This window comes from Talpa occidentalis, unplaced genomic scaffold, assembly GCF_014898055.3.
Source record: "Talpa occidentalis isolate TD23 unplaced genomic scaffold, MPIMG_talOcc4v2.1 talOcc4.2, whole genome shotgun sequence".
Lineage (NCBI taxonomy): Eukaryota > Metazoa > Chordata > Mammalia > Eulipotyphla > Talpidae > Talpa > Talpa occidentalis.
The window spans coordinates 14952999-14980710 of record NW_023602073.1 but is presented as its reverse complement, the minus strand read 5'-3'; the positions used below and the strand labels follow the sequence as shown (position 1 = coordinate 14980710).

Here is a 27712-nt window from a genome sequence, read left to right as displayed (position 1 = left end):
TATTAACTTTTTTTTAATGGGAGATCTTACTCGCAGCGTCTCCTCGCCGCCATGTTGCTCCGCCCCCACCCCATAATGTTTCTGTTTTAAAAGGGGTAACTGTGTGACAACTTTCTCTGATCTTATATAGTTTTTTCACAATAACTTTTTTCTTTATATGAACTTGTTATATTTTCATAGAATTATATTTAGATTTAAATTTCTTAGTATCAGGATAAACCAGGCAATGCTACTGTGTAAGCTGTGCAGTTTTGTCTGATAAAAATATCTCACAGATGTGGGTTCCCTGTGCGAACAGAGTTGTGCCTGGGACATAAACAGGAGTAGGTTTTCTCTACCTTCTTCCTGATCCAAGGCTCTGGATGTTATTATTCTGCTGTGTGTTAGATCAGATGTTTACCACACACCTGGTTACACTGCTATTAATATGAAAATCAAAACCCATGAGTTAAAAGAACATGATTTAAAGAATGTGACCCCAATGTCATTAATATAGTTTTTCATTATATTGGTTCATTTCAAAATATCCCCAATACAGAACAGTTGCACAATAGGTAAAAAGGACTTTTGCTTAACCACAAGGATGAGCTGCTGGCATGATGTCCAGTACCATCATCTAGTCCTCCAGTAAACACTTTTGCAATGTTTTCTTTGAAAGAGGTCATTCTCCTACATAACCACAAAGCAACCATCAATATCAAGTAGTTAACATAGATTCAATATCCAAACTATCCCCAGGGAACTCTGGGGGCCTTAATCCACTTGTGCTGTGAAGCAGCTTACCTTGACTTTGTTCCAGACTTTCCCTGAAAACACTACACAGAATTGCTCAGCAGATGACAACTTGTACATACATTTGAACCAGTTCAGCGAAGAAAAGATGGAAAGTCTGATTTTGTCCCTACCTCCACTTTCAAAGCACTCTCAGGTAACAAAAATTCCTGTGTTTGATTTAAGTAACAATCTTACATTCTTGATTGATTAGATCATTGAAAATACTCATTCCGAGATATAACTTACTGCATCAACGTGCACGGGAACATGAGACCCCTGTCCTGTCTACTGAAGATGATACAGTTGCACACAGACCTTTTTCTGCAGCCAAAATTGTGTTTCCCACTTTTTTTGTGTAATTGACATAACATAGGCTTATCATATTATAGGTTTCAGTATACATTTATGTAAATCAACAACTGCACAGACCACCTATCCCCACTAAAGGTCTAACTCCAGCTTTTACATATGGCCCCTTCAGTTCTGGTTACTACTACTATGTGGTCTCTGTTTTTTTGTTTTATTTAGTTTATTTGTTTTGGTTTCTTCATGCACCACCTGTGAGTGAAATCTTATGCTCTTTCTTTTCTTACTGTTTCACTAAGCATATTCTCTTGGTTCATCCCTGCCTGTTGTTACATAAGGCATGGAAATTCAGATACGCCTATGTTTTCAGGCACCCAGAGTTAAATAACTAGGCTCTCCCCCACCCCGCTTGTAAATAGCCAGGGAGCACTCCCAGTTTTACACTGCCAAGTTCCCTGACAAGATACTGGAGGCAAGTCAGTTGAGTTGGATGCTAGCCCATCACACAGGTGTGGACTGGGAAGGTTCCATGAGGCAGGTGAGGCACAACTAATCACCAGGATATGAGGTGTCACCAGGTGGTTGCTCAGAAATGGGTGAATGTCGACCCTACGCCCAGTCTTGGACTTCGGCTCTTCCCAGGATGAGGTAGAAGACCAGGCCTGCTATGTCCACAGCAGCTGCAACGAAGAAGATGTTTCTCCAGGCATGCTCAGAGTCCTGAGGTGAGAAGTACAGGTGATTATGGCCTCTAGTCTTTTCCCATTTGGCTGAGAAGGGCTCTGGCACCCTGGTGTCCTGGCCTACTGTTCCCACTTCCAGCTCTGCTCCTGATCCCTGGGAGGAGGTAGCAGATCCAAATTCATGGCTACAGCAAGTGCCCTTGATTCTATCCAAATCTCGGAGCTCAGACATAGTGACTGGTGACTACACCCACGTCATGTGACTCCAGGTTTGGTTGACATTCCCAGAGTTTTCTAAGGATATTTATCAGAGATCAGACAGCATCAGTATGGACATCTACTCCCACTGGCAACAGGTAAAGGCAGGATTGTCCGTGGGGGTGGGTATGGATATTCTGTTTGAGTTGGAAAGACAAAATTTGCTCAGAATATAATGACCAACTAGTGGGAGCAGCCTGGATTGTCTCCACGGGAAAAGGCCAAGTGCTCCCTCTAACCTATGTTTCCGTATGTCTAGGAGATCAAAATCCTAGCTGTAATGACTAGTGATTGGTCCTCCAGGGGGAGCATTTTCATACATTTTTGTGCTCATCTGGCGGTGACATGAGGGTTGATCCTCTGCATCCTGAGCTCCTACAGTTGACTGAAGCAGTTTGTAGGTAAACTGGGACAGGTAAAGGCCAAGCACACCCCGGGCCACACAAATAAAGCCAGTCTATACCCGCACATGGATCCCAAGCAAAGTCAGCTAGGAAATGTTTACTATGGGAAATGAGACTTCAAACCCAATAAACCAGGAGTGGCAGGGGATGGCACCGCCAATAAGCAACCTTGAAGGGTTTATGGGCAACATTTATGGAGGGAATAGTGGCAATTATTCCCTTGGTGCAAGGAATTACCTAATAGAAAATTTCTTTGAAGAGGCCAAGGGGGCACTTATGAATTGTCTAATGTTCTATTTCTAGATGCAAATAGCTTCTCAAAACTAAAACAGGCTACTAGGATAGGTATTTCTACTGATACCTAGAAGTTTCTAAGAGAAGAAATGATAAGGTCAAGTCTTTGCCATTACTGGTATTTAAAAAAGTTAAAACGAAAAGAATCTCTACTTAACAAAGCCAGAGCACAATGCACTAGCACCTCCACTTTCATTATTGATGAACAAACAGGCGAGGCAGCACTCCTTTATCCTCCTTCTCCAGAGGCCAGGAAGTTTGGTACCTGAATCCTTCCACGCCCTTCCAGACACCGCCTCTGGTGTCAATACGCACTAGCATGCTGTTCTTCATAGCTGGCAAATTATCCAAAACATTCAAAGCCAGGGAAATAGAGACAGCCACAATTATGAGGCTGCAACTCAGTCAAATGATTAAATAGATGAGGACAACCTGCCACCAAGTGGCCACAAGTGTCAATGCCAGAGATCCAGAGATTTCTTTTTTTTTTCATTTTTTAAATTTTAACATTTATCATTTTTTTACATTTTTTAGACAATATTTGCTTTCCCCCACCCCTCAGATTGAGTACCCATAGAATTTCTAAAGAGAATAAAGATCCTTCGGGTTTAAACCAGTCACATTGCCTGAGAGCCTATACCTCAAAACCACCAACAATGTTGTTAACCAATATTATCTCCATCAGAAAACTAAGTATCAAAGATTATAAATAAAACGTGAAAGTCCTACTAGACTATAGTGGAGGACTACAGATGTTTTGATGTTGAATGTGATATAGTAACAATATCTGAAGGGGAAGATCCTGTTAGGGGGAAAAGGATGTCCTAAAGCTAATTCCATACAGGCTTTGTGGACTCCACCCCCACCCCAGGCCAAAGCCAAAGACACAGGGAACTCCAAATCCCATCACCACCAAAGGGAAGGTGGCTGGGACCGGAGGGTGGGGTTAAGCAGCCAGGCTGGTATAAAGGCAGACACGTGGGCTTTGGGGGAATCCCCATTTTGGCTCTCCGCCAGCTCGCAGCGTCTGGCCAGCTCTGAGAGTGACTTTGGGTTTCCAGGTTGTTGGATCGGGTAGGACGCATTAAAGACTTTATTTCCCTATTTTCTCCCTGAGTTGTACATTTTCCTTATTTCCTTTTCCCTTGTAAATAAACCTTTTATTAATCTTTTGTGTGTGCCTGTAGTGGAGTATTCATAAGTCCCTTGTAAGCACGTGGGTGAGGACCCACAGCCAGGAACCCGTTCAATATCGGGGCTGCTCTATAACAATCCTATACCTCTAAACCACAAACAGTGGTAAACCAGATACATCAAAAAATAAAAAATAAAAATAGAAATCTCATACTTTGGTTATTACTGCAAAATATCAGGGCACCTGAGGAAAGATTACTAAAAGAGCCCTGAGACCCTGAGGAAGTTTCTGACTTAGTTTTTGAGACTAAATTTAATAACACTAGATTAGTACTGCTCCAAGGAACTAAAGGGAATCTGTTCACTTCTACAATCATTTTCATTTGGGAAGCCCAAGCAAAAATTCAAGGGATTCCCGTCAGGCCTCTGATCCATTCGGGAGCTCCTCTTTCTGTCTTGCATGCCATTACTTTCCCAGATTCCTTTTCTCAGAGTGAGGAAACAGTACAAATGGTGGTGGTCACAAGGTTCTCCACAAAAGAGCAGTGTCAACACTAAAATAAACCTTAACTGGAGCCTCAGCACTGAGACAAGCAAACTAGGAGAAATCATTTCCCCTCTTTGTAAAGCCTCTGAGGCCTGAACTCAAGATGGAGATCTCCAGTGGCCCTAAGGGCTCTTATAGTCAATAGAGACTTGCCCTCCTGCCTAAGAGCCATATCTGCAGCAACTTGTTGGTGCTGAACTACAGAAGAAGCTGTGACGGATAAATATATCATGTTTTCTATATGCACCACACTCTGCAGAAGTGATCCCAACCTCACAGCACACACAGTGTTACTCAGCAAACTGGTCTACTTCACATGAGCTAACCCTACCCTCCCTAAAAACAATGATTCTTAGATATAAAATTGATAGCTTGAACCCAGCACTTTGCTGCCAGAGAAACTTAAGGCAGCTGAATCTCACTATAATTGCATCCAACTAATTGATTCCCTTAAATTGCAGAACAATTTGCATGAAGTTTCAAGAACTAATTCTGTCTTTGTTTGGCATACAGATGCTAATGCCGCTGAGATTCATCCAGAATCTCACTGTCATTTCTGAAGTGTCAGTCCTTGAAAATACCAGTTTGACTGAGCTCAGTAGGTAGAATCTGTATCAAAGGCTTTCAAGATGGCAAAAGGCAAAACAGCTGTCATATATTCAGATAGCCACTATGCTTCTGGAAGAGCCCAAGAGTTTGGAATGCTGTAGAAGCAAAGGGGCTTCCTGTCTTCCCCAGGACAACCTATAAAGAAACAGGAAGCTGGTCATAGATTTTTTTATAAACTATTCTGCTCCCTCAATCTATGGTCAAACTGTAAACACAGGGACACATCAGAGCTTGACACCTCAATGAGAAAGGCAATTGACCAGCATACCCGGCAACTGTGCAAGCAGCATTGTCCAAGTGAAGACTGAAGTGCTGCTCTTTAGTGTCTGGGTATCATTAATAAGGGTAAAAACTAAGGCACCACTCCTTTGCAGGTTAGTTAAAAACTAAGTTTGCCCAGCAGGAAGGTTACAGAGGCTTGAATAGACAAAGGGAATTGTAAGGTTGCTGTGGGAACCAGGCCTAAGGCTGATCACTTTGACTATGAACATAGAAGCAGGGCCAGGATACACTCTATGTCAGAGGTCAGCTCCCAAGACCACATATCGCAGCACTAATTTGCCCAAATCAACTGCCCACTCATGAGAAGCCTGGGAAACAGGTTACAAAAGGGAGCCCCAAGTCCTCCTTCATGCACAGACCTCTCCTCTCCCACCTGCTACTTCTCTTGGTGTCGTATTTCAATAAATCTGCTTTCTGTTCTCCACTCTGTCTCAGGTGAATTCTTTCACCCCCCACAACTCTGGCCTCATCCCAACATTTCTCCCCACTGCACTGTGGTGCCTTCCACCTTAAGTAATGGCCTTTGTGAACTCCAAAAAGCCACACTTGAGACAGAGATACACATGGGTCCAAAGGATGGTGGATTTCTATGAGGAGGAGAGAAAAATGGGATTAGGGCCCAACCAGCAGCCTATGCTGGCTGTAGGGGCTCCCAACCCACTTTTTAAAAAATGTCTTTTAAAAAAGATGTATTTATTTATATATACAAGAACTGGGGTACAGGCCAGAGGTGCAGGCGATTGAGATAATTCACCAGAGACAGAGTGAGGAGCAAAACAGGCAGACGGACCAGAAACACTGCTGAGGGGAGCAGCAGGCGAGACAGGAGAGGTCTGCTGCACCATGTGGCTAGCTCCCCAGCTGGGGATCGAACTCATGCTGCAGTGGCTGAGGGTAGCTTCATAGCGCTGTGTCTTTACCCCTTGCACCAACAGGGAAGCCCCAAAGGCAGTATTTTTTGAAACCCTTCCCCACAGTGGTCAGAAAGTGTTTTCCATCAATAGACATATGGTATGTCCTAAATACAATGCAGGTGAACTTCTATAGCTCCCAAGGGGTTTTTCCAATGCCCACTGGGCTATTTGCAATCTGGCAGATGAATTCATGCAGATGCCACCATCATGAGGTTGCCAGTTTGTATGAATTATGATTTCTCTGCTCTACCTTGAAGGGAAGATTTTTATGCAGGAGGGTCAAGGTAGCAACTGTAGGTGAAACTGATTTGGCTCACATCATTCCAGGGCTTCTGCTCGATTACAGAGTGATCATGGGCTAGCTTCAGTGGACAAATAACTAAGGAAACTATTAAAGTGTGACTTACTTTTCAGCATTTTTCTTGTGCATCTCATCCCAATTCCTTAGGATTGGTGGAAGGAATGAGTGGAATGCTCAAAACCCATTTGCACAATTGACAGATGCTTATATCACAGATGCTCTACAATACCCAGGCCAGAGGCCCTCTCATAAAGTCACTCTACCTCTCTTCATGTAACTGGCAGAGAAGGGACATAAAATGTCAAGAGAGAAACTAATTCCTTAAAGGAAATTTTTTTTGTCACTCAATTTTTTTTTTTTAAGATTTATTTATTTATACAAGCACTGGGTACAGCCAGAAGCGCAGGAGGGTGAGAGAATTCACCAGAGCCAGAGCGGGGAGCAGAGCAGGCAGAAGGACCGAAGTACACTGCTGAGGGGAGCAGCGGGCTTGGCAGGAGAGGTCTGCGCGCCATGTGGGACCCTCCTCTGGTGGCCAGAGAGCAGCCGGGTATCGAACAGGCGCCGCAGAGGCCGCGGGCAGCTTCGCAACCCAGCGCTCAACCGCTTCGCCACAGGGGAGGCCCTGTCACTCAATTTTTTAGTCATCACAGGAAATGTCAAGACTATTTCTAAAAATTTGCTGAGTAGCATGAAATGCATCTTCTAAAATATCAGAAAGCCTAAGCTCATAAATGTGCATTCTCCTGCACTCCACACTCAAACCAGTACTAACTTCCCCTCACACACTTGTGTTTTACAAACTGTGAAAGCCACACTGAGGAAGGAATGAAAATACTCTAAGTCTGACTTCTACTGGGTGACAATACAGATTTGACCTATGAATATTTTCATGAGAACATTTTCTCACCTGATTTATGAAATAGCCAGTTACGGTGGTAGAGATGGCTCCAGCTAAGGAAGCATATACTTGCGATAGTCCCTTGAGAAAGGCACTGTACCTGAGAGACAGAGAAAGAGAGAGAGAGAGAGAGAGAGAGACAGAGAGACAGAGAGACAGAGAGAACATTCACTGGAAATAAGAGGTCAATCTCAGCTCATCTGTTGCAACTCTTTGCTTATCTCTGAGGATGCCTGTGGCTGTGTGACCCTGGACCAAACTTGAATGTAATGTCCTGATGGCATTAGTAGGATCCAGTGCTGGGTTCAGAGACTTCCAAGGGGTCACCTGTACTAACTTTTTACCACTGTTTATACAAAATAGACAAATTAGGGCTCTGTAGCTGGCTTATATTCTTTGGACTCGGCTATGAAGCCTGATCTTCGAGAATCCAGGTTTTGTGTATAAAATATCTCTCTCCTAGGATATAAAAGACCTCTCATTAAAAGACATGGCTCCTCTGAGACAAAGTATAGCCCACGAATATTGCCTCATTTCTGAGGATGAGTGTGTTTTCTTGACTGTGAAAAGTATCTGGGGCTATAGTGGAAAGTTCATTGATCTTTGATAATGACCTTTATAAGAGGTTCCTTTTGCTGTCCCCACAATTTGCCTGCAATTGCCTTAGGTGAACGAGGCTTGTGGAGTTGTCTGAGCCCTTTCAGGGTCTCAACCATATGTGACAGCTGATGTCCCACAGACGGATATCTCTGGGAGTCTCCTCTAATTGGGCTGTCTGTGGCCACTGTCTATTTCTGTTTTTACCTTAAAACTGTGGAACATCTTTGGGTCTTCCAGGAATTAGTTGGAATCTGGATATGGGACTGACAATTTCCGTGACCTGTCTCACATGTCACTCATAATTGATCCATGTGTCAGAGGTGGTTTAAGCTGATGGACCTGCACTGTATCTCTATGAGAATAAAGCAAGAGTCCCTACCGAGGAGCAATATCCACCATGTTGAGAAAAACTCCTAGTTCACACAAGGTGCGGAAGCTGGAAGACACTGCCAAGATGCCAAGGGTGCTTTGGCTGGATCTCACCCAGGTCAGGAGCAGGTGGAGTCCACTTGGGATGAGAACCCCTGGCAGGAGGACAAACACAGTGAACAGGAGGCCCCCTGAGCGCCCCACACCCACCCCTCCATTCCCCTCTATTCTTACCTAAGGTAGTAAAGAGTTTCCTGATAGTATTGAGTCTAAGGATTTCTCTGGAGTGGAGAAAACCAACGAGTTGACCTCCAAGGATAAAGGTGGGAAAGGCAACACATACCGGCAGAGCTGACATGATCCCACTCTGAGGAGGAGACGAGTGAGAGACAGGTCATCATCCCCCACAATGCCATAGACAGAGTTGTGGGAAAACTGTCTAGATCTGGGGTTATTCATTACATGCTCATCCCTCTAAGACAAATTACACACTACTGGTATGAATCAACATAATATTATTACTTGCAGATAGTTTTATAAAATTCAATTTGAGGGATAAAAAATGATGAATTCTTCCTGCATATATAAAGTTTCCCTGGAAAAAGAAGTTTAAAGGAAGAAAATTTGTGCAAAAATAGGATAATAATATGAATACACAATTTACAAAAAGGGAAAATGCACATGTAAAGATTTTGTTAAAATGGTTTGGAGAATAATATTCATTTGTGTAGGCTTGGATTCTCCAAAGGCACAATGGGAAAAATTCTGAGAAACTCATAAAAACTTTATGTGTGGAGTGGGCTGGGAAAACAGGGGAGATTGGATACAGGAAGACAGCAAGATGTTGCAACTGCCTTTTTGTATTTTAAAAGAGATTTTAAAATGGGGAACCCTGTTATTAGCAATTCCGCTTCTATTTTAAATGGCTGATAAAGAAAACGAGGACAGGGGGACACACACCCCCCGGTTTACATAATCCAGACAATGAGCATGTCATTCTGATCTGGTCCAAGCTGTTCATTTAATGGGTGAGGAAACTGAGACCATCGAGGTCATGTGACTTAGTGAGAAATTACCCTGAGAGCAACGAGTCCAGGTCTCTTGACTTCCTGTGCTGGGAGGGCGCTGCATTCTTACCTGTCTTTCCAACCACTCCCATCCTGGTCCTCCTCAGCCTTGGTGGAGGTTGATCATCCCCAACAGCAGCCGCAGGATGCCCCTCTCTCATCCTGATGTCCTAGCTCTCTAGACATTTGTCTTTAGACTCCCTGGCCTGACTTGTGTTTTTTCAGCTGCTTCTGATCCTCCTCCACCTGTCTTTGGACTTACAGATCTCAGCTCCCCAGCCTCCTTGCATGCAGAAGTCCCCGGCTCTGATCTCTGCTACGAGGCCAGTTCTCTGTTACCCACTTCTAACGTTTCATCAGGGAACGCAATCACCCTGGGGACACTGCTTTAGAGTCCAAAGGGTGAGGAAAGCAATAATTCAATGACCAGGTGAACTGTCCCTCAGTGAGATCTATGCCCTCCTCCCTAGTCTTAGAACATCCTTTTAAGCAAAAATTGAAAGTCTCGTGTCAGCCAATCCACAATCTGTTCATTGAGCGGAAAATCAGAGAGCTCTACACATATGTGCACTTAATCTATATATGTTAAAATGGAGAGAAATATCTTTTCTTAAAAAATTCCCACAATTTTTTATATAAGAACTATCATGCCTTACTTTCAGCATGTTTTTGCATCTATATCATAGTCTTCTTAAAGATGAACACAATTTTATTAAACTTTGTTGCTAATCTGCAACAGAGTGATTGATTGGAGTTATTGTTTGGATTAAATGTAATATTTTTCCTTAGGAGTGTTAAGAAATGTGACATTCTGTGAATATGAGTGACCTAGAACCATACCACTTTCTTCCCATTAAGCAGAAGGTTTCTTTTCAGTGATTCAGAATCTCCTGAATGAAAATGCAGGTGAACCAGGTTGCTTTTCCTCCCTGACCATCCTGGGCCCAATCCTTGATTTTTGACCAAATAAAAGACAGAAGATTCTATAAAGAAGCATTTAAATGGAGGAAAAGAAAGAACTTCCTCTGTACTTACATTTCTGAAGTTAGCTTGCAGTACAGTGTTGATATATGTTGGCATGTATGCCATCATGATATGATTTCGCCAGTATATGCAGAATGCAGACACAAAAATGGCCCACAGTGGCAGGGATTTGATCATAGCCTTAATGGGAACAGACCAGCCTGGAGAACTGCCCTAGAAGAAAGCACATGACAATGCCCCCTCTATTAGAAGACAGAAGCTTTGCTCCACTGCACATCTCACCTCCAACTCATGCAGACAGACATGGAGATGACAGAGGTGTTACTCAGTGCACCTGTTCAGCCAGGGAAGCCACGATGTATTCCTTCTCACCAGTGCTGATAAATGGATGATTCACAGGGTCCTCATAGACGAGAAGAAACCAGAGCAAAGAACAGGCACAGCCTATTCCACCTGGGAGAAGAGGGCCCAGTTAGCATTGCATTGGAGTGTTTCAATTTGACTCTAATGTGGGATGAATCTTGCAGTACACAGAGTGACTGATTCCAGTCTTCTACTCTGCCCTTATCTATATTCTGCTATGTACTTATCACTGGTGGAGAGGACTTTCCCAGAACTTTATTTCGGCCTTGGTCATACATATTACTTGCTTGTCCATGCTTAAGAACCATGATATTGTTATCAATTTTCTTCTAAAGTCCTAGCCATTGTCATAGGAAGAACATGGTCCAAGTTACCCATTATCCAAGGCATATACAAGACACAGAGAATAGAGCTGCCCAGAAGTGGGAGAACAAATGATTTGTTTTAAACCAGAGTTGGGGGAAGTTTTGAAATGCAGCATTAATAATGCTATAGCTCATTGTTAGAAATACTAGAGAGCTTACACTGCTTGCTTGACAACTTCCTCATATTGAAGTACTGGAAAGATTCCTCTTCCTTGTCATACTTCTGCAAGTTCCTTCCGTCATTAAGTCCTTCCATAACTACCTCTAGCACTGAAGACTTAGCAGCAGGCATATGTGTAAGTGATTACCCAGGAAATTTGTAAATTTGAAATTAATCCTCAACAGAAGGATTTTCTCTAATAGAGACATTACTCTGAATTTGACAACACAACATTATTAGCACTGTCTGAAAAAAATGATTCATCTAAAAAGTCCCTTCTTAGGTCATTATGAATATCTAAAGAGCTCTCTTTACTTCCTTGGTTGTGGATGACACATCCTTCACAAATATAGAGACAACTCACAAACACCAAGATTTTTGCTAGATTTTGAGAGTTTAAGAATACAAAGCTCAAATTTCTCATCAATACTTAACATAGAGCATGGAGGGATGGATAAGAAAATCAGCACTGGTGTATATTGAAAATGTAGGATGTTAGCAGATTCCATGGGTATTTAGTGAGTTCCTGTCTTAATCATGCTATTGCTGTTTCTCAAAACCATGGGCACAGCAGCCTTTCCCATTACTTAATTATTTTTTGTAGCCCATTCTTTTTGAAATTTCTAGGTCAGAATACGGGTAGATTATGTGCCATAGTGATCACACGTAACATATTTTCTTCTAAAAACCATGACCTGATAAATAAAACCCATGAACTAAGAGCACCATCCTCTAATGAAAACACCAATAGATTGAACCTCCAGGTCCCACCAGATGAGGCAGGTTGCACATAAGATTTCAGAGAATATTGTAAAAATACAACCTCAAACTTTAGTCAAAAGCAGACGGACTGTTCTATCCATGATTGAGTATGGACAATATTGCAAAGTAGTAAAATACTACCTCTGGAATACTCAGTGTAACTTTGAAAATTTTCTGTCTCTGTGTATTTCATCTACTCCTGAGCATCATGTGGTCAGCCTGCTCTGCATCCTCTATTGGCTGATTCTCTACTCCACTCAGTACTTTCACTGTGATTATGTCTCATTCCCACACTTCCCTGTTGAGTAATATTAAGAGAATGCTGAAAATGTATTAAATAAGTAAGCCTGGCTAAAAATATAATCCTACCAAGATAACCTTTTCAACAGCTTATGAAGCAACCCAGGTGGCGTCCTTCTTTGGGTTGAATTTAGAAACTGAAGGGAATGTGATGATGCCTCTAAAGTCATCCGGTTATTTTAGCTACACACTCTAGATCCCTAAACTTAAATGTGATTTGCAGTCTCTCATGATGAGGTCTGACATTATCCACTTCTGTGGGTCTGCTAGAATGAAATAACTGCATAAGCCGCCGTGTGGGCTATGCAGTTCAGCCTTATGTGCACAAAAACCATTAGGCCCAACCAATCAATTCACTCCTGACCCCGCAGAGGCATCTTTTAAGTTAAACAAGAAAAAGATGCTTAATCTCCTGTGACAATGAGCATATGTCACCAGGCAGGATAGGGAATGCCTGGGGAGCCACTGACTGGTATGTAACTTTGCGTCCAGAGAGACATCAGCAGAATCCCACATTTTGTTAACAAGATGGGTACCAGAAGCCAAGGTCAGAAAGTCTGATTTTGGTCTCAAACTTTGGGCCAGAAAACTGGGCTGTAAATCTGAATTGGATTCCCAGACTCCTCTCTCCTAAAGTGCAGTTAATCTTAACATGCATTCCTTCTTCCTGGCTTTTTTCTCTTTGTCCTCCTGTGCTGAGTAATAACTTTGTATAATCATTGGACAATATTGCAAAGGTAAAAAGCTACCTTCTCGGTAGCATCCTGCCAGAACAGTTTTGCTCCAGACTCCCATTTCTTTGTCAGTGTGGTGTTGCTTTGCTGAAACAAGCTTCAGTTAAATAAATATCCAAATCTGTTAGGATTTGGCAAACCAGAGATGACTTGGATCAAGAAAATATGCCCAGGGCCTCCCCGGTGGTGCAGCGGTTGAATGCTGGGTTGCGAAGCTGCCCTCAGCCTCTGCAGCGCTGGTTCGATCCCCAGCTGCTCCCCAGCCACCAGAGGAGGGTCCCACATGGAGCGCAGACCTCTCCTGCCGCCCGCTGCTCCCCTCAGCAGTGTACTTCAGTCCCTCTGCCTGCTCTGCTCCCTGCTCTGGCTCTGGTGGATTCTCTCACCCTCCTGCGCTTCTGACTGTACCCAGTGCTTGTATAAATAAATAAATAAATCTTTAAAAAAAAAAAAAAGAAAAAGAAAATATGCCCAGAATTTTCTGTCATAAAACAAAATTCTGAGGCAGAGGAGCACAAACTCACCAAAGATATAGAAGACATAAGGCCATCCTATGGTGTCGCAGAGGAGGCCTCCGACAGAGAGGATGACGAAGCTTCCCAGCATTACTCCTACAGAAGAAGTCAGGGTATTTCACATGAGGGCGTCAGGCTTGGGAATCTCTATGCCTCCTACAGATTGAAACTCAACCAAGATGAGTTCCCAGCGATTAGTGATAAAAGCTGAAATCCAGACAACCTGCTTTCACTTCCCGCTCCTCCACTCAGCAGCTGTCTGGTGATGCAGCACAGGGCCGACAATTAGGGTGCCAGTTACCTGATCGAGCAATGGCGATGAGCTGACTCCTTTCCACTGGGGGAGCCCATTTGACCCAAATTGAAAACTGACCTGTTAATACCATGGTCTGTAAAATAAATAAAAGTTCCTCTCAGTAGATTAGGTCACATTGGAACCCATATTCTAGTCATACTTACCAAATATCTTGGTACCTGGGCTATGCCTTGGACAACCCGAAGGACAACGAGCAAGGTCACCCCAGTATCAGCTGCCAGTGGACAGAAGAGGGTCAGGACTGAGGAAATGACCAAGCCAGCACCAACCAGGTACTTGGCACCAAATATTCCAGCCACATAGCCACTAGGGATTGGAGCCAAGAATGTGCCATAGTTGAATGCGCTGAGGATGATTCCCTGGATCTCAGGATTCCAGTCATACACAGGGGCCTAGATGAAGACAGCACACCACTGTTAATCTTTGCCTACAGAGATGAAACTATTTATTGTGAGGACTTGAGAGGTAGAAAATGGTAATAACTGGCAGTTTCTTTTCTTTGCTCTCAATGCTCTAATCTAACAATTATATCAAGCATGAGAGAGAGAGATCCAACTTAATCTTTGCCTGTTCACAATTTCCCTGGTTCCCCAGATAACAGATCAATTTAAAATCAGAGCCTAAAAAGAAAGAATCCGATAAATGAGCAGCAGCATCAAGATAGTAAAAAATAGGTGAAAGAAAGGATTTTATTTAAATCTGTGATACTTATATGTAGATATAGCCACCATTTTATGGGAACAATTTATGTCTACTGAATGACAAAAATCTGTTTCCTTCATTCTAGTTGAATCCATGCAAACACATAGACCTAAAATAGGGATATAATATCCCTAGATATTTTGTTCTTGCATAATATAGCAGATACTCAATAAACAACCGTCTTGTTAAAACCACTTGAATTGAAGAAAGAGTCCACAGTCTCATTAAGCTTACCACTGCCTTGAGTTCCTGTGGAGTTTCATTCCTGTTGTTCAGGCCGTCAGAGGGAGGCCCTTGTGTGGAGGCATTGGGTTGGCTGGTCAGGGCCGTGTTGTTTACCATCGCTGGCATGGCGATGCTCAAATTCGTTTGTTGTGTGCTCACTGAAGAGTGACAGAGAAGCAAGATGAAAGCCAGCCCATATCGGACTGAGCAACAGCCTGAGAGGAGAAAGCACAGAAAGTCTGATAAGCAACTACTTTACTCGGCACCCTCCATCAGTCCAGAAAAGGAAGATTCATTCTGTGAAACAGGAAAATGGAGGAGGCAGACTTGCTCTGAAGACCTGTTCCCCTGGTAATTGAGAGGGTCAATAACTTCTCCAGAACACTGGTCATCAGAGACTTGAAAAATGTGTGGAGTTGGCCAGAGTGAGCATTCAGAAAGAGATTTCTAGACAGGGCCCTGGAATGAAATGAGGATGTGGGATGGTAAGAGTGGATTACAAGAAAACTGAGCTGGCAAAAGCTGTTCACTGCATATGGATAGTAATGGTGTAGTTGCAGGATCACCTCATTTCCAGCATTGCCTTCCCAAGTTTCCTACCTGAGGGGCTGGGGTGGCAGGTTGTGCCACTTATGAGTAGGGGACCTAGCGTGATTTGGGCTGGGAGATGAGACTTGAAAGGTGGTGGATGAGGTGCATCAACTTCATTTTTCAATTTTTAGTTAGTCTTCCACAAAATGTGCCAGTGTTCCATGCTTCCCCTCTGGTGACCTTGCAGTTGAGTGGAGCACATAGTTGGACAGGACCTGGAAGGGTTGATTGAATTGCCCTGACCTCATGCCACGTGGGTGCTCCACATTCTGGCTTCTGCCAGGGAGCAAATGCAGGTGGCGTGGCCAGTACTGTTTCTTGTTGTGCAGGGACAGTTAGGATTGTTGAGTGGAGAACATAGTTGGACAGGACCTGAAGCGTTGATTGAATTGCCCTGACCTCATGCCACATGGGTGCTCCACATTCTGGCTTCTGTCAGGGAGCAAATGCAGGTGGCGTGACCAGTACTGTTTCCTGTTGTGCAGGGACAGTTAGGACCTGACAGCCAGATTCCAATGTGAGTTTGTTTCTGGGAACATTTAGTTGAGTGTGTCCCCTTCCCCATCTATAAGAAATTCACATTGGAATTTTGATCACCTCATATGCATAGGGCAGACTAAGTTAAGAGAGATTGCCACATTTCCAGCATTGCCTTCTCCAGCTGAGAACAGGGATGAGGGTCCATTTTTTTTTCAAAGTAAGTTTCTTTCCTAAGGTGGAATTTTATAGTTATATTCAGTTAAGTCCCAAGTTTTTAGTAGCTGTTTTTATTGTTTTTATTCTTTCTTTTCCCAATATTTTCATGTCTTTTCCCTTGGTTGTAGACAGGAATAATAATTTAAAAAAGCACACACAGCTTAAGCACAACTGATGGAGAAAACTGGTGATAACTTTGCCTATTGTAACTTTTATTTTGTTCCATGATAAATTTATTCACCCACATTTTTAAAACAGTCTCTATAATTGTTGAGAATGGGCACTCCTGCTAAATATGAGATTACTGGGAATGCTTCTCAGTTATACCATTAGGTGTGCTGCTTTTGGTGGTGGAACTTATGTATTTATTGTAGTAACCTATCCTATTTCTATATATTTTTTGGAATTTCATGAGTTTTATCAAATGCATCTTAATTTGAATCAGAGTTGGACCACACACATTATTTAATGCTGTGATTTTGGCAAGTGATTGAGCTCCCTGTGTCCTCATTATTTCATCCCTTAATTGGGCTTAATGATAGAACTACCCATTGCACTATGATGAGTAGTAAATTTATCGGACTTCATTATAATTTTTAACTGATGATATTAAACTACCTTTACATTTTAGAATGGCCTCATAATAATATGTTTTAATGAAAACACAGGATTTATTTTGCTAATACATTAGTGAAAATGTCACATGATTATCTACAAAAGCTTAAAATGCAGTTTGTGCACACATATGAGTTGCTTTGCCAGCTAGCTTTGTAAAGAGAGGGAGTTTTACCTTTCCTTCTCAACCTATGGGCTGAAGCATCTTAGCAACCTAGCCATCTTTCTTAGTCAGTTTTATTTAATGAAGTCTCACACTTATGGGACATATGTGCATACTGCACATCAGTTTCTGCTACTGCTACCATTTCACATAAGTTTGGTACACTTGTCACAATGAATGAACTTACATGAACTCATGGCACACTTCATTCAGACATCTTAGATGTGTGTCTTCCTTCTGTCCCTCAGCCCCATTCAGGACACCAGAGCACATTTCATTGTCTTGTTGCCTTTGGGCTACTTTTGCCTATGAGTTTCCCAGACCTACTTCATGTTGGTGAGCTTGACCACTTGCAAGAGTACCAGTGAGGTATTGAGTCGCATGTCCCTTACTTGGCATTTCTCACTGTTTTTCATGGTTAGACCGAGGTCACGTGTTATTAAGAGAAGGACGATACAGGTGAACTGACGCTCTCCCATCAGAACATATTAGGGTGAGTGTTAGTACCAGGATTCACCTCTGCTGGTATGGACCTTGATCACCTGACTTGTAGTGGAATTTGTCAGGTCGCTCTTCTGTGAAATGGTTCCTTTTTCCTCCCTTACCACACTGTGTCCTGGGAAAAGTCACATGTACAGACCTCATTCAAGCTGACAGGAGCTAGACTCCACCTTCTTAAAGTAGGAAACTCCATAAATTAATTTATTTGGATTTCTTTTGTATAAGATAAATAAGCATTTTCTATTGCTTAAAAATCTTACCAAAATTTTCTAATAAATGTAATAGAACATATTTTTTCTGTTTTAAAAGGGATAACTTTGTCACAAATTTCTCTAACTTATATAGTTTTTCCACAACTTTTTTCTTTATACAAACTTACAATGTTTTCGCAGAAAATTCTGAAATTTATCTAGTTTCCCCATAATTTGCATGAATTTTGAATTGTTCTGTCTCCTTTTCCCTCATGATTGCTGATGTTGAATCCTCCCTGCAGTTGAGGAGTAGATTATTAGTGTTATTGGCATGAATGCCAAGATCACTGTCAAAGTATCAAGTCTACTTATATGTTGTTTTTTCACATCACATACAATTCCTTGAAAATAGATGGATTTTAGTGGATGCTGAAGTAACAGTCTTCCTTATTATATATTATAGAAAAAATAAGTTGTAATATGGATGAGAGGAGGAGGAAAAGTAACCCTCTGTGCTGCCGTAGAGGGAAAGTGGTTCTCTGAGCATATCTGAATCAAATATGAGCAGGGAGATATAAAGGGATGTCCTCATGGACTTAGAAACAGAAAGACCAAGAATGGTTTCCTATTTTCCTCCAGACCATGTGCTCTGTGATTTTTCTTCACCTATAAATAATGACTTATCTACCTGTTCTCTGCAATATTCAAAGTTGCTTTCAAGAAACAAAATAGTCATCAACAACAATGCTTTTTATTTGTATAGAATTCTTGACTGTTGGGAGTAGCAAAAAGATACTGTATTTGTCAAGGAAGGAAAGTGACATAGACCCAGATTCATCTACATCCAGTTCATGGTTTTACCTTTCCTGGGGGCTTGTGCTGGAGTCATGCTTAAGTTCACACCTTCAGAAGCCTCTCCCTCTGTTGCCTCGGCTTCTTCTCTAGTAGACATGCTGCTTCTCTTCTGAAGGTAAACCCTTCAGAGTTTACCTACTGAAATAAAAGAATACAAGAGCAAACAGAGAGAGAGGAGTATTATATATATGACACAACACACAGTCTTCCAAGATTGGGGGAAATGCTTTGTTGTTGGGAATTGTGTTAAGTTAGGGTTCCAAAGACTAGGTTTGTCATACAGACTCCCTCACTGGATAACTGTGTGGCTTTGGGAAGGTCCCAGTTACCCTGCCTCTTCGTCTCTGCTTCTTTATTTACTTATTTAATAATTTTTTAAAAGATTTATTTATTTTTATACAAGAACTGGGTTACAGGCCAGAAGCATGGGAGGGTGAGAGGATTCACCAGAGACAGTGTGGGGAACAGAACAGGCAGACGGACTGAAATACATTGCTGAGGGGAGCAGCAGGCAAGTCAAGAGAGGTCCGCCACATCATGTGGGAATCTCCCTGGCTGGCCAGGACCGAACTCGTGGTGCAGACATTGCCACAGCACAGCGCTCAACTGGCTGCACCACCAAGGAAGCCCTCTGCCTCTTTAAAATGAGGGATTGCCCTGGGCTGTTCTGGATTGCCCTGCTGAATTATAGTATTCTTTCCAGTTCTGCGTTCCCATGTTTCTCAACTGATATCGGCAGCAGCTGCATGGTAAAACTAGATAACAGTCTTTGAATTTTTTAAATAAAATCTTATTGATTACCAAATATATAATAGTCCATATTTATATACAAGCCACCTCTCACCCACCACTGAAGTTTATCTATAGGATTCCAGTGGATTAAATTGTATGAAAAACTGTCTATTATAAACATCATTATATACAAGATAAGTAAGGCAAACACCTTTTATTTTTTAATATTTTTTGCAAGAGTTTTAGAGTTTGCATCACATGTATGTCTCAGAAGGGTGGCAAACCCACAGAAGATCCTGTGCTCAGGACCCACAGACCTCACACTATGTACCTCTTCATCAAGACGTTCATTTTTAAACCACCATTAATGGGATAAATTTACACATGTGCCTCTTGATATGAAACACAGAGAAAGGCACCAACTCACTTTCATGGTTCTCCTGCCAAGAATGAATATCTTAAATCTAATTACTGGAGAATATATTTAAAAAACCTGAATGCACAAAACAACTGACTTCAGATCTGCAAAAATGTCAAGGTCATGAAGACTGGACAGACTGAGAAACTGAATCCAAGACGCGTAAAGGGGCATTGAAGTAAATGCAACATGTGATCACTGATTGGGTCATGAAAGAAACAAGCATTTTTCTTTTGGTAAATGACAGCACTGTGACAGCTAGTGTATTGACTGAATCACAGTATTGTATTAATAGTAGATTCCTAATTGTATTACTCTGCCATGTTTAGGTAAGAGAATCTTCTTGTTTTGTTTTATATTCCCCCACTGTCCTTTGTATGTCTGTCCCTCCTCACCCTCTAAACCTTGGGTATTTATTAATGTCCACTCATTTTTTTTTTAATTTTTTTAAAGATTTATCTTTATTTATTTATTTTATTTATTTATACAAGCACTGGGTACAGTCAGAAGCGCAGGAGGGTGCGAGAATTCACCAGAGCCAGAGCGCGGAGCAGAGCAGGCAGAAGGACCGAAGTACACTGCTGAGGGGAGCAGCGGGCGGCAGGAGAGGTCTGCGCGCCATGCGGGACCCTCCTCTGGTGGCCGGGGAGCAGCCGGGGATCGAACCGGCGCAGCAGAGGCTGTGGGCAGCTTCGCAACCCAGTGCTCAACCGCTGTGCCACCAGGGAGGCACTGTCCTCTCATTTTTGAAAGTGTTTTTATTATAGAAATATCTGCTATGTAAATGTCCATTATTTGATTTTATCTTTCTAATTTTCCTTGCGCCACAGAATTCTCTCAAATTCCCTCCGTTTACTTGAAAATGACTGTGTTTTATCCTTTCTTATGGCTATATAATACTCCATGGCTTGTGTAACACCCTTCTTGATTCAACACTGCTATAAACATTGTAGAACACGTGAAGCTTTTTATTGATGGTTTCATATTCTATGGATATTTGCTCAAGTGTGGGATTGTAGGACACACAGTGATTTCATTTTTATTTTTTAAAAATAAATCCATATTGGGCCCCCCCCTGGTGGTGCAGGCGGTTGAGCACAGAGCTGTGAAGCTGTCTGCAGCTTCAATCCTGGCTGGCCAGGGAGATGCCCACATTGCTCGGCAGACTTCTCCTGTCTCACCCGCTGCTCCCCTCAGCCGTGTATTTCCGTCAGTCTGCCTGTTCTGCTCCCCGCTCTGTGTCTGGTGAATCCTATCACCCTCTGCGCATCTGGGCTGTACCCCAGTTATTGTGTGCATGACTAAATAAATCTTAAGGAAAAAAAAATAAATCCTTATTGCTTCCATAGGGGTTTCACCAGCTCACATTCCCACCAGCAATGTAGTAGGTTCCTTTTTCTCCACATCTGCTCTGCAGCTTTTTGTTGGGGTCTTTTTAACATGTGCTATTCTGAGAAGAGTGAGTGGTATCTCATTGCAGTTTTAATCTGCATCTCTCTTATTAGAAGTACCATGAACATTTTTTTCATATGTCTTTTCACCTCTAGATATCTTTGGCGATTTGCCTTTCATATCTGCTATTCATGTATTAGCTGGATCATTTTTTTTTTTTTTTTTTTTTTTATAAATTTTATTGTTATATTCCCCATACAATTGCCGCCCCCCATTCTGACCCCAATCCCTCCCCTCCCGCCCCCGCCCCCCTAAAAGTGTCTCTGGTTCATAGTTTTTTGTTGATTTTGATTTTCACTTTCTTATAGTTTTTCATTTTCCTGGTCCATTATTTAAGTTTTCTAGATTCCTGCTATGAGTGAGACCATCCGGTATTTTTCTTTTTCTTTTTGGCTTATTTCGCTGAGCATGATCCCTTCCAGCGCCATCCATGTTGCAGCAAATTGCATGTGTTTATCTTTTTTGAATGCTGAGTAATATTCCATGGTATATATGTACCACATCTTCTTGATCCAGTCATCTATTTTTGGGCATTTGGGTTGTTTCCAAAGCTTAGCTATTGTAAACAGTGCTGCTATAAACATAGGGGTGCAGGTGTTCTTTGGAATTGATGTTTCTGTGTCCTTTGGGTAAATACCTAGGAGTGGAATTGCTGGGTCATATGGAAGCTCTATGTTTAGTAGGTCCAGAAATCTCCACACAGCTCTCCACAGTGGTTGGACCAGTTTGCACTCCCACCAACAGTGCAGAAGAGTTCCTTTTTCTCCACACCCTCGCCAACATTTGTTGTTGCTAGTTTTTTTAATATGTGCCATTCTCACTGGTGTAAGATGGTATCTCATGGTAGTTTTGATTTGCATTTCCCTGATGACAAGTGATGTTGAACATTTTTTCATATGCCTGTTGGCCATTTGCATTTCCTCTTCAGAGAAGTTTCTTTTAAGCTCTTCTGCCCATTTTTTGACTGGATTATTTTCTTTGTTGTTGTTGAGTCTCATCAGCTCTTTGCAGATTTTTGTGATCAGTCCTTTATCATTAGTGTTGGGTGCAAAAATGTTCTCCCAGTTGGTGGGGTTTCTCTTGGTTTTTGTTATTGTCTCTTTTGCTGTGCAAAAGCTCTTTAATTTGATATAGTCCCAGCTGTTTATCTTTGCCTTCACTATCACTGCTTTGGGTGATGTGTCTGTAAAGATGTCTTTGATGTGCAAATCACGTAGTGTTTCGCCTATATTTCCTTCTATATATTTTATGGTTTCAGGTCTTATGTCTAGTTCTTTAATCCATTTGAGTTGATTTTTGTGTATGGTGTGAGGTGGTGGTCAAGCTTCATTCTTTTGCATGTAGCGACCCAGTTTTCCCAGCACCATTTATTGAACAAACTTTCTTTGCTCCAATGCATAGTCTTTGCTCCTTTGTCAAAGATTAGTTGACCATAAATCTGTGGGTTTATTTCTGGATTTTCTATTCGATTCCATTGGTCTGTATGTCTGTTCTTGTTCCAATACCATGCAGTTTTGATGATTATGGCTTTGTAGTATAGTTTGAAGTCTGGGAGTCTGATGCCTCCATTCCCTTCTTTTTTTTTCAGGAGAGCTTTGGCTATTCGGGGTTTTTGTGATTCCATATGAATTTCATCAATAATTTTTCTATTTCTTTGAAGAATGACATTGAAATTTTGATTGGAATAGCATTGAATCTGTATATTGCTTTTGGAAGGATGGCCATTTTAATAATGTTTATTCTTCCAATCCATGAGCAGGGGATGTCTCTCCATTTCTTTGTGTCTTCTTCTATTTCTTTTAACAGTGTTTTATAGTTTTCTTTGTATAGGTCCTTTACCTCTTTTGTTAGATTTATTCCCAAATATTTGATTTTTTTTGTTTCAATAACAAAGGGATGGTCTTTTCGATTTCTTCTTCTTCAGATTTATTGTTTGTGTATAGGAAGGCTACTGACTTTTGCGTGTTGATTTTGTATCCTGCCACTTTACTGAACTGATTGATGAGATGAATTAGCTTTTCTGTGGAGTTTTTGGGGTTCTCTATGTATAATATCATATCGTCTGCAAATAGTGATAGTTTGACTTCTTCTTTTCCTATTTGGATTCCTTGGATGTCTTTCTCTTGTCTTATTGCCCTGGCTAGGACTTCCAGTATTATATTGAAAAGCAATGGTGAGAGTGGACATCCTTGTCTTGTTCCAGATCTTAATGGAATTGCTTTCAGCTTTTCACCATTGAGAATGATACTGGCTGTTGGCTTGTCATAGATGGCCTTTATGATGTTGAGGTATGTTCCTTGTATCCCAAGAACTTCAAGGGCTTTTATCATGAATGGGTGTTGCACTTTGTCGAAAGCTTTCTCAGCATCTATTGATATTATCATATGGTTTTTATATTTCTTTTTGTTGATGTGTTGGATAACGTTGATTGATTTTCGGATGTTAAACCATCCTTGTGTCCCTGGAATGAATCCTACTTGGTCGTGGTGAATTATCTTATGGATACATTGTTGGATTCTGATAGCTAAAATTTTATTGAGGATTTTTGCATCAGTGTTCATTAGGGAGATTGGCCTGTAGTTTTCCTTTTTTGTGTTGTCCTTGTTCGGTTTTGGTATTAGTGTAATGTTGGCTTCATAGAACGTGTTTGGTATTGTCCCTTCCTTCTCAATTTTTTGGAAGAGTTTGTGAAGGATAGGCACTAATTCGTCTCTGAATGTTTGGTAGAATTCATTTGTAAATCCATCAGGTCCTGGGCTTTTGTTTTTGGGGAGGTTTTTGATTACCATTTCAATTTCGCTGCTTGTAATTGGTCTGTTTAGGTGTTCTATTTCTTCTTTATCTAGCTTTGGGTGATTGTAGAGTTGTAGGAATTGGTCCATCTCCTCTAGATTGTTAAACTTGTTTCCATATAACTGTTCATAGTAGTTACTGATTATTCTTTTGATTTCTGCTGTGTCCGTTGTGATTTCTCCTCTTTCATTGATGATCCTGTTTATTTGTGCTTTCTCCCTTTTTCCTTTGTGAGCCTGGCTAGGGGTTTGTCTATTTTATTGATTTTTTCAAAGAACCAGCTCTTGGTTTCATTGATCTTTTGGATTGTTTTTTTAGTTTCAATTTCATTTATTTCTGCTTTGGTTTTTATTATTTCTTTTCTTCTACTGGTTTTGGGGTTTTCTGTTGTTCTTTTTCTAGATCTTTGAGCTTCGAGATTAGGTTGTTTCTTTGCGTTCTTTCTTGTTTCTTGATGTGAGCTTCTATTGCTATATATTTTCCTCTTATTACTGCTTTTGCTGCATCCCATACATTTAGGATATTGGTGTCCTCCTTGTCGTTCAATTCAAAAAATTTTTTAATTTCTTCTTTGATCTCCTCATTAGTCCAATGGTCTTCCAGTAGTGTGGTTTTTAATCTCCATGAGGTAGGAAAGTTCCTTGCCTTCTTTTTATGGTTTATTTCTAGTTTGATGCCTTCATGGTCAGAAAAGATGGTTGATATGATTTCAATCTTGGTGTATCTGTTGATGTTTGTCTTGTGCCCCAGTATGTGATCGATCCTGGAGAATGATCCGTGTGCGCTTGAGAAAATGTGTACTCCGTTTTTTTGGGGTTTAGTGTTCTATAGATGTCTGTTAAGCCCAATTGCTCTAGGTCCTTATTTAGAGCTTTGGTTTCTTTACTTATTTTTTGTCTTGTTGATCTATCCATTGTTGATAGTGGTGTGTTGAAGTCTCCCACTACGTATGTGTTTTCTCTGATGTCTGTTTTCAGAGAGGACAACAGTTGTCTGATATATTTTGGTGCTCCTTCGTTTGGTGAGTATATGTTAATGAGTGTTATTTCTTCTTGAAGTATTGTCCCCTTGATCATAATGTAATGACCATTGGGGTCTCTTTTTATTTTTTTGAGTTTGAAGTCTGTTTTATCTGATATAAGTATAGCTGTTCCTGCTTTCTTTTTTGGCCCATTTGCTTGTAGGATTGTTTTCCATCCTTTGACTTTGAGCCTATTTTTATCTTTTGTAGCTAAATGTGTTTCCTGGAGACAGCAAAAGGTTGGGTTTTGTTTCTTAATCCAGGCTGCAACTCTGTGTCTTTTTATTGAAGAGTTTAGTCCATTTACATTTAGAGTTAATATTGATATGTTAACATCTGTATTTGCCATTGTGTTTGTCTTTCCTTTGATTTTATTTATTTATTCTTTTAATAACCTTTTTTTTTTTTTTTGGCCTTCTTTCATTGTTATTCGTCGCTCTGAGGTTCTGGCTTTAGAACTCCTTGTAGTATTTTTTGGAGTGGGGGTTTAGTTGCAATGAAATTCCGGAGTTTCTGTTTGTCTGGGAAGGTCCATATTCTTTCTTCAAAGAGGAAGGAGAGCTTTGCGGGATAGAGTATTCTTGGTTGGCATCTGTTTTCTTGGAGTCTGTTGACTATGTCCCTCCACTCTCTCCTTGCCCGTAGTGTTTCTTCGGAGAAGTCTGATGTCAGCCTGATTGGTTTTCCTTTGAATGTTATCTGTTTCTTCCCTCTTGCCAGCTTCATTATTTTTTCCTTGTCCTGGATTCTTGGGAGCTTTACTATTATGTGTCTTGCTGTATTTTTCCTTTCGTCGTGGAAGTTTGGTGTTCTTCTTGCTTCTTGTATATCAATTTTCAGCTCCTTCTTCACATTTGGGAAGTTCTCTTCAATTATCTCTTTGAATATTTTCTCTGTTCCTACATCTCTCTCCTCTCCTTCTGGTATTCCTATAACTCTTATATTTCCTTTCCTCATGGAGTCCGATAGTTCCCGAAGTCTTTCTTCGTTCTTTTTCCTTCGTACTTCTCTTTCCTTCTCTGTTTTGGTTCTTTTTATTTCTGTGTCTTCAAGATTACTTATTCGTTCTTCCATTTCATCTATTCTGCTTTCATTGCTTTTCCCAGAATTCTTTAGTTCTTCCATTAATTCTTTGATCTCCTGCATTTCTTTTACTTCCCTCTTTAGGGACTCAATTTCTTTCTTCTGACCATTGTTTTCCCTCTCTAGGGACTCAATTGCATTCTTCTGATCGTTGATTATTTTTCCCTTATCATTGTTTTCCTTTATGACTTCTGTCAGTTTTTTAATCACGGCAATTTTAAATTCTCTTTCTGGAAGGCTCAGAAATTCTTCCAAGTTATTGTCGTTGCAATCTGGGGGCTGGCTTTCTTTTTGTGGTGTGCTTTTTCTCTGGAGAGTTGCTAGGTTGCGTGTGGTTCTTCTCCTCCCTACTGTCTGTTTTCTAATTTGCCGTATGCGTTGGGACACTGTGTTGTTGGACTTGCCGGCATCTTGGGTGGGCTTCTCTGTTCCCCTCTGGTTCTTCCAGGAGTCATCTGTCAGTTTCAAGCAGCCTTTACTGGAGAAAGGTCCCTGTTCTAAAATGCCGATGTGGGGACACACTCCCCTGTGCGCCTGGTCTGCCCCGGCGGTGGGTTCCTGCTCCCCTCTGGGCTTGGACTGCAGGCCAGAGGGGGTCTGGCGTGGGCGAACTTCCCCCGCTCACCTCTGGCTCCTGAGGAAGCCTTCTGCAGGTAGTCTTTACTGAAGAAATGTCCCTGTTCTAAAATGGTGATGTGGGACACACTCCCTGCGCTTCTGGTCTCAGGCACACTATTCTGCGCGCCTGGTCTGCCCCGGCTGTGGGTGCTCGCTCTCCCTGTGGGCTCAGACTACTTGTTCAGAAGGGGCCCGGTGTGGGGTAACTCCCCAGCTGGCCACTAGCTCCTTCAGTAGCCTGTGCTGGGGTCAAGTCGCTAGGTGGCACCAGAGATCTCTCCTAGAGCCCTTGGGGAGCTGATTTTCCACCCCGTGGGACAGGGAGCAGAGCGGGGATGGTAGGGTACACCTCAACGGCTTTGGGGTGCTGTGTCTGCCTTGTGCCCCACCGTCGTGGGGAACCCACGCCCCTAATTTCGTGCCCCGGGTCTCAGTTCCAAAGCCCTCAGTTCCAGGACGCGGGCTATAGCCCAGATCAGTGGCGCGGGAATGGCGCCTTTTGAATCCCGCTCCCCTGCCTGGGCACCTTGTTCCTGCTCACTCAGGGAGGGCCTCCGCCGTCTCCCCGCAAGCCTAGGTCGCAGGCGCAGGGCCCTGGGCAGCTGCCCCCGCAAGCCTAGGTCGCAGGCGCAGGGCCCTGGGCAGCTGCAATCCGAGCGCCGCTTTCGCGCAAGCTTACCGGGCGGCCGGGGCTGTGTGCTGGTGCTGGTCTCCTCCTGGTGGGCGGGGCTCTCTTTACTGGCGCCTGGAGCTCACCTCTGCTGCGGATCCTGCAGGGTTCGCCTCAGCTCCCGTTCACGGGGTGTGGTGGCTGAAATAGTTCCTTTCCACTCACAGTCCCACTTGCTGCATCCGTTTTTCTTGTTGGGCTTTTTGGTTTGTTGTTTCCTCCTCTCTGCCGGTCGGAGAGTGCCGCCTCTGTGGGCGGGGGAGGGGAGCAGGGTTCTGCGCTTCCCTCCCTTCTCGTCCTCTTTTATGGCAACTTTCTTCTTTGGGCAGTTTGCTGGAGTCGTCCGTTTATCTTCCCTGTCTCAGTTCTCACTGGGACCTGCCGCTTTTCCTCCCTATTCACTTTTTTTAATGGGAGATCTTACTCGCAGCGTCTCCTCGCCGC

The 27712-nt window shown here is 42.2% G+C and overlaps 1 protein-coding gene across 1 annotated transcript; it reads right to left on the bottom strand.

Moving 5' to 3' along the window:
- Nucleotides 1-507: 507 nt before the first annotated feature.
- LOC119253089 (probable small intestine urate exporter) lies at nt 508-27712 on the bottom strand. The gene is made up of 12 exons (XM_037520746.2): nt 27278-27712; nt 18488-18619; nt 14879-15084; nt 14101-14334; nt 13928-14015; nt 13636-13722; nt 10762-10880; nt 10479-10640; nt 8611-8743; nt 8387-8531; nt 7417-7507; nt 508-1800 (listed from the first exon to the last, which is right to left on the bottom strand). The coding sequence occupies exons 2-12, from the start codon at nt 18576-18578 to the stop codon at nt 1690-1692; spliced, it is 1467 nt and encodes a 488-aa protein (XP_037376643.1). The 5' UTR covers nt 18579-18619; nt 27278-27712; the 3' UTR covers nt 508-1689.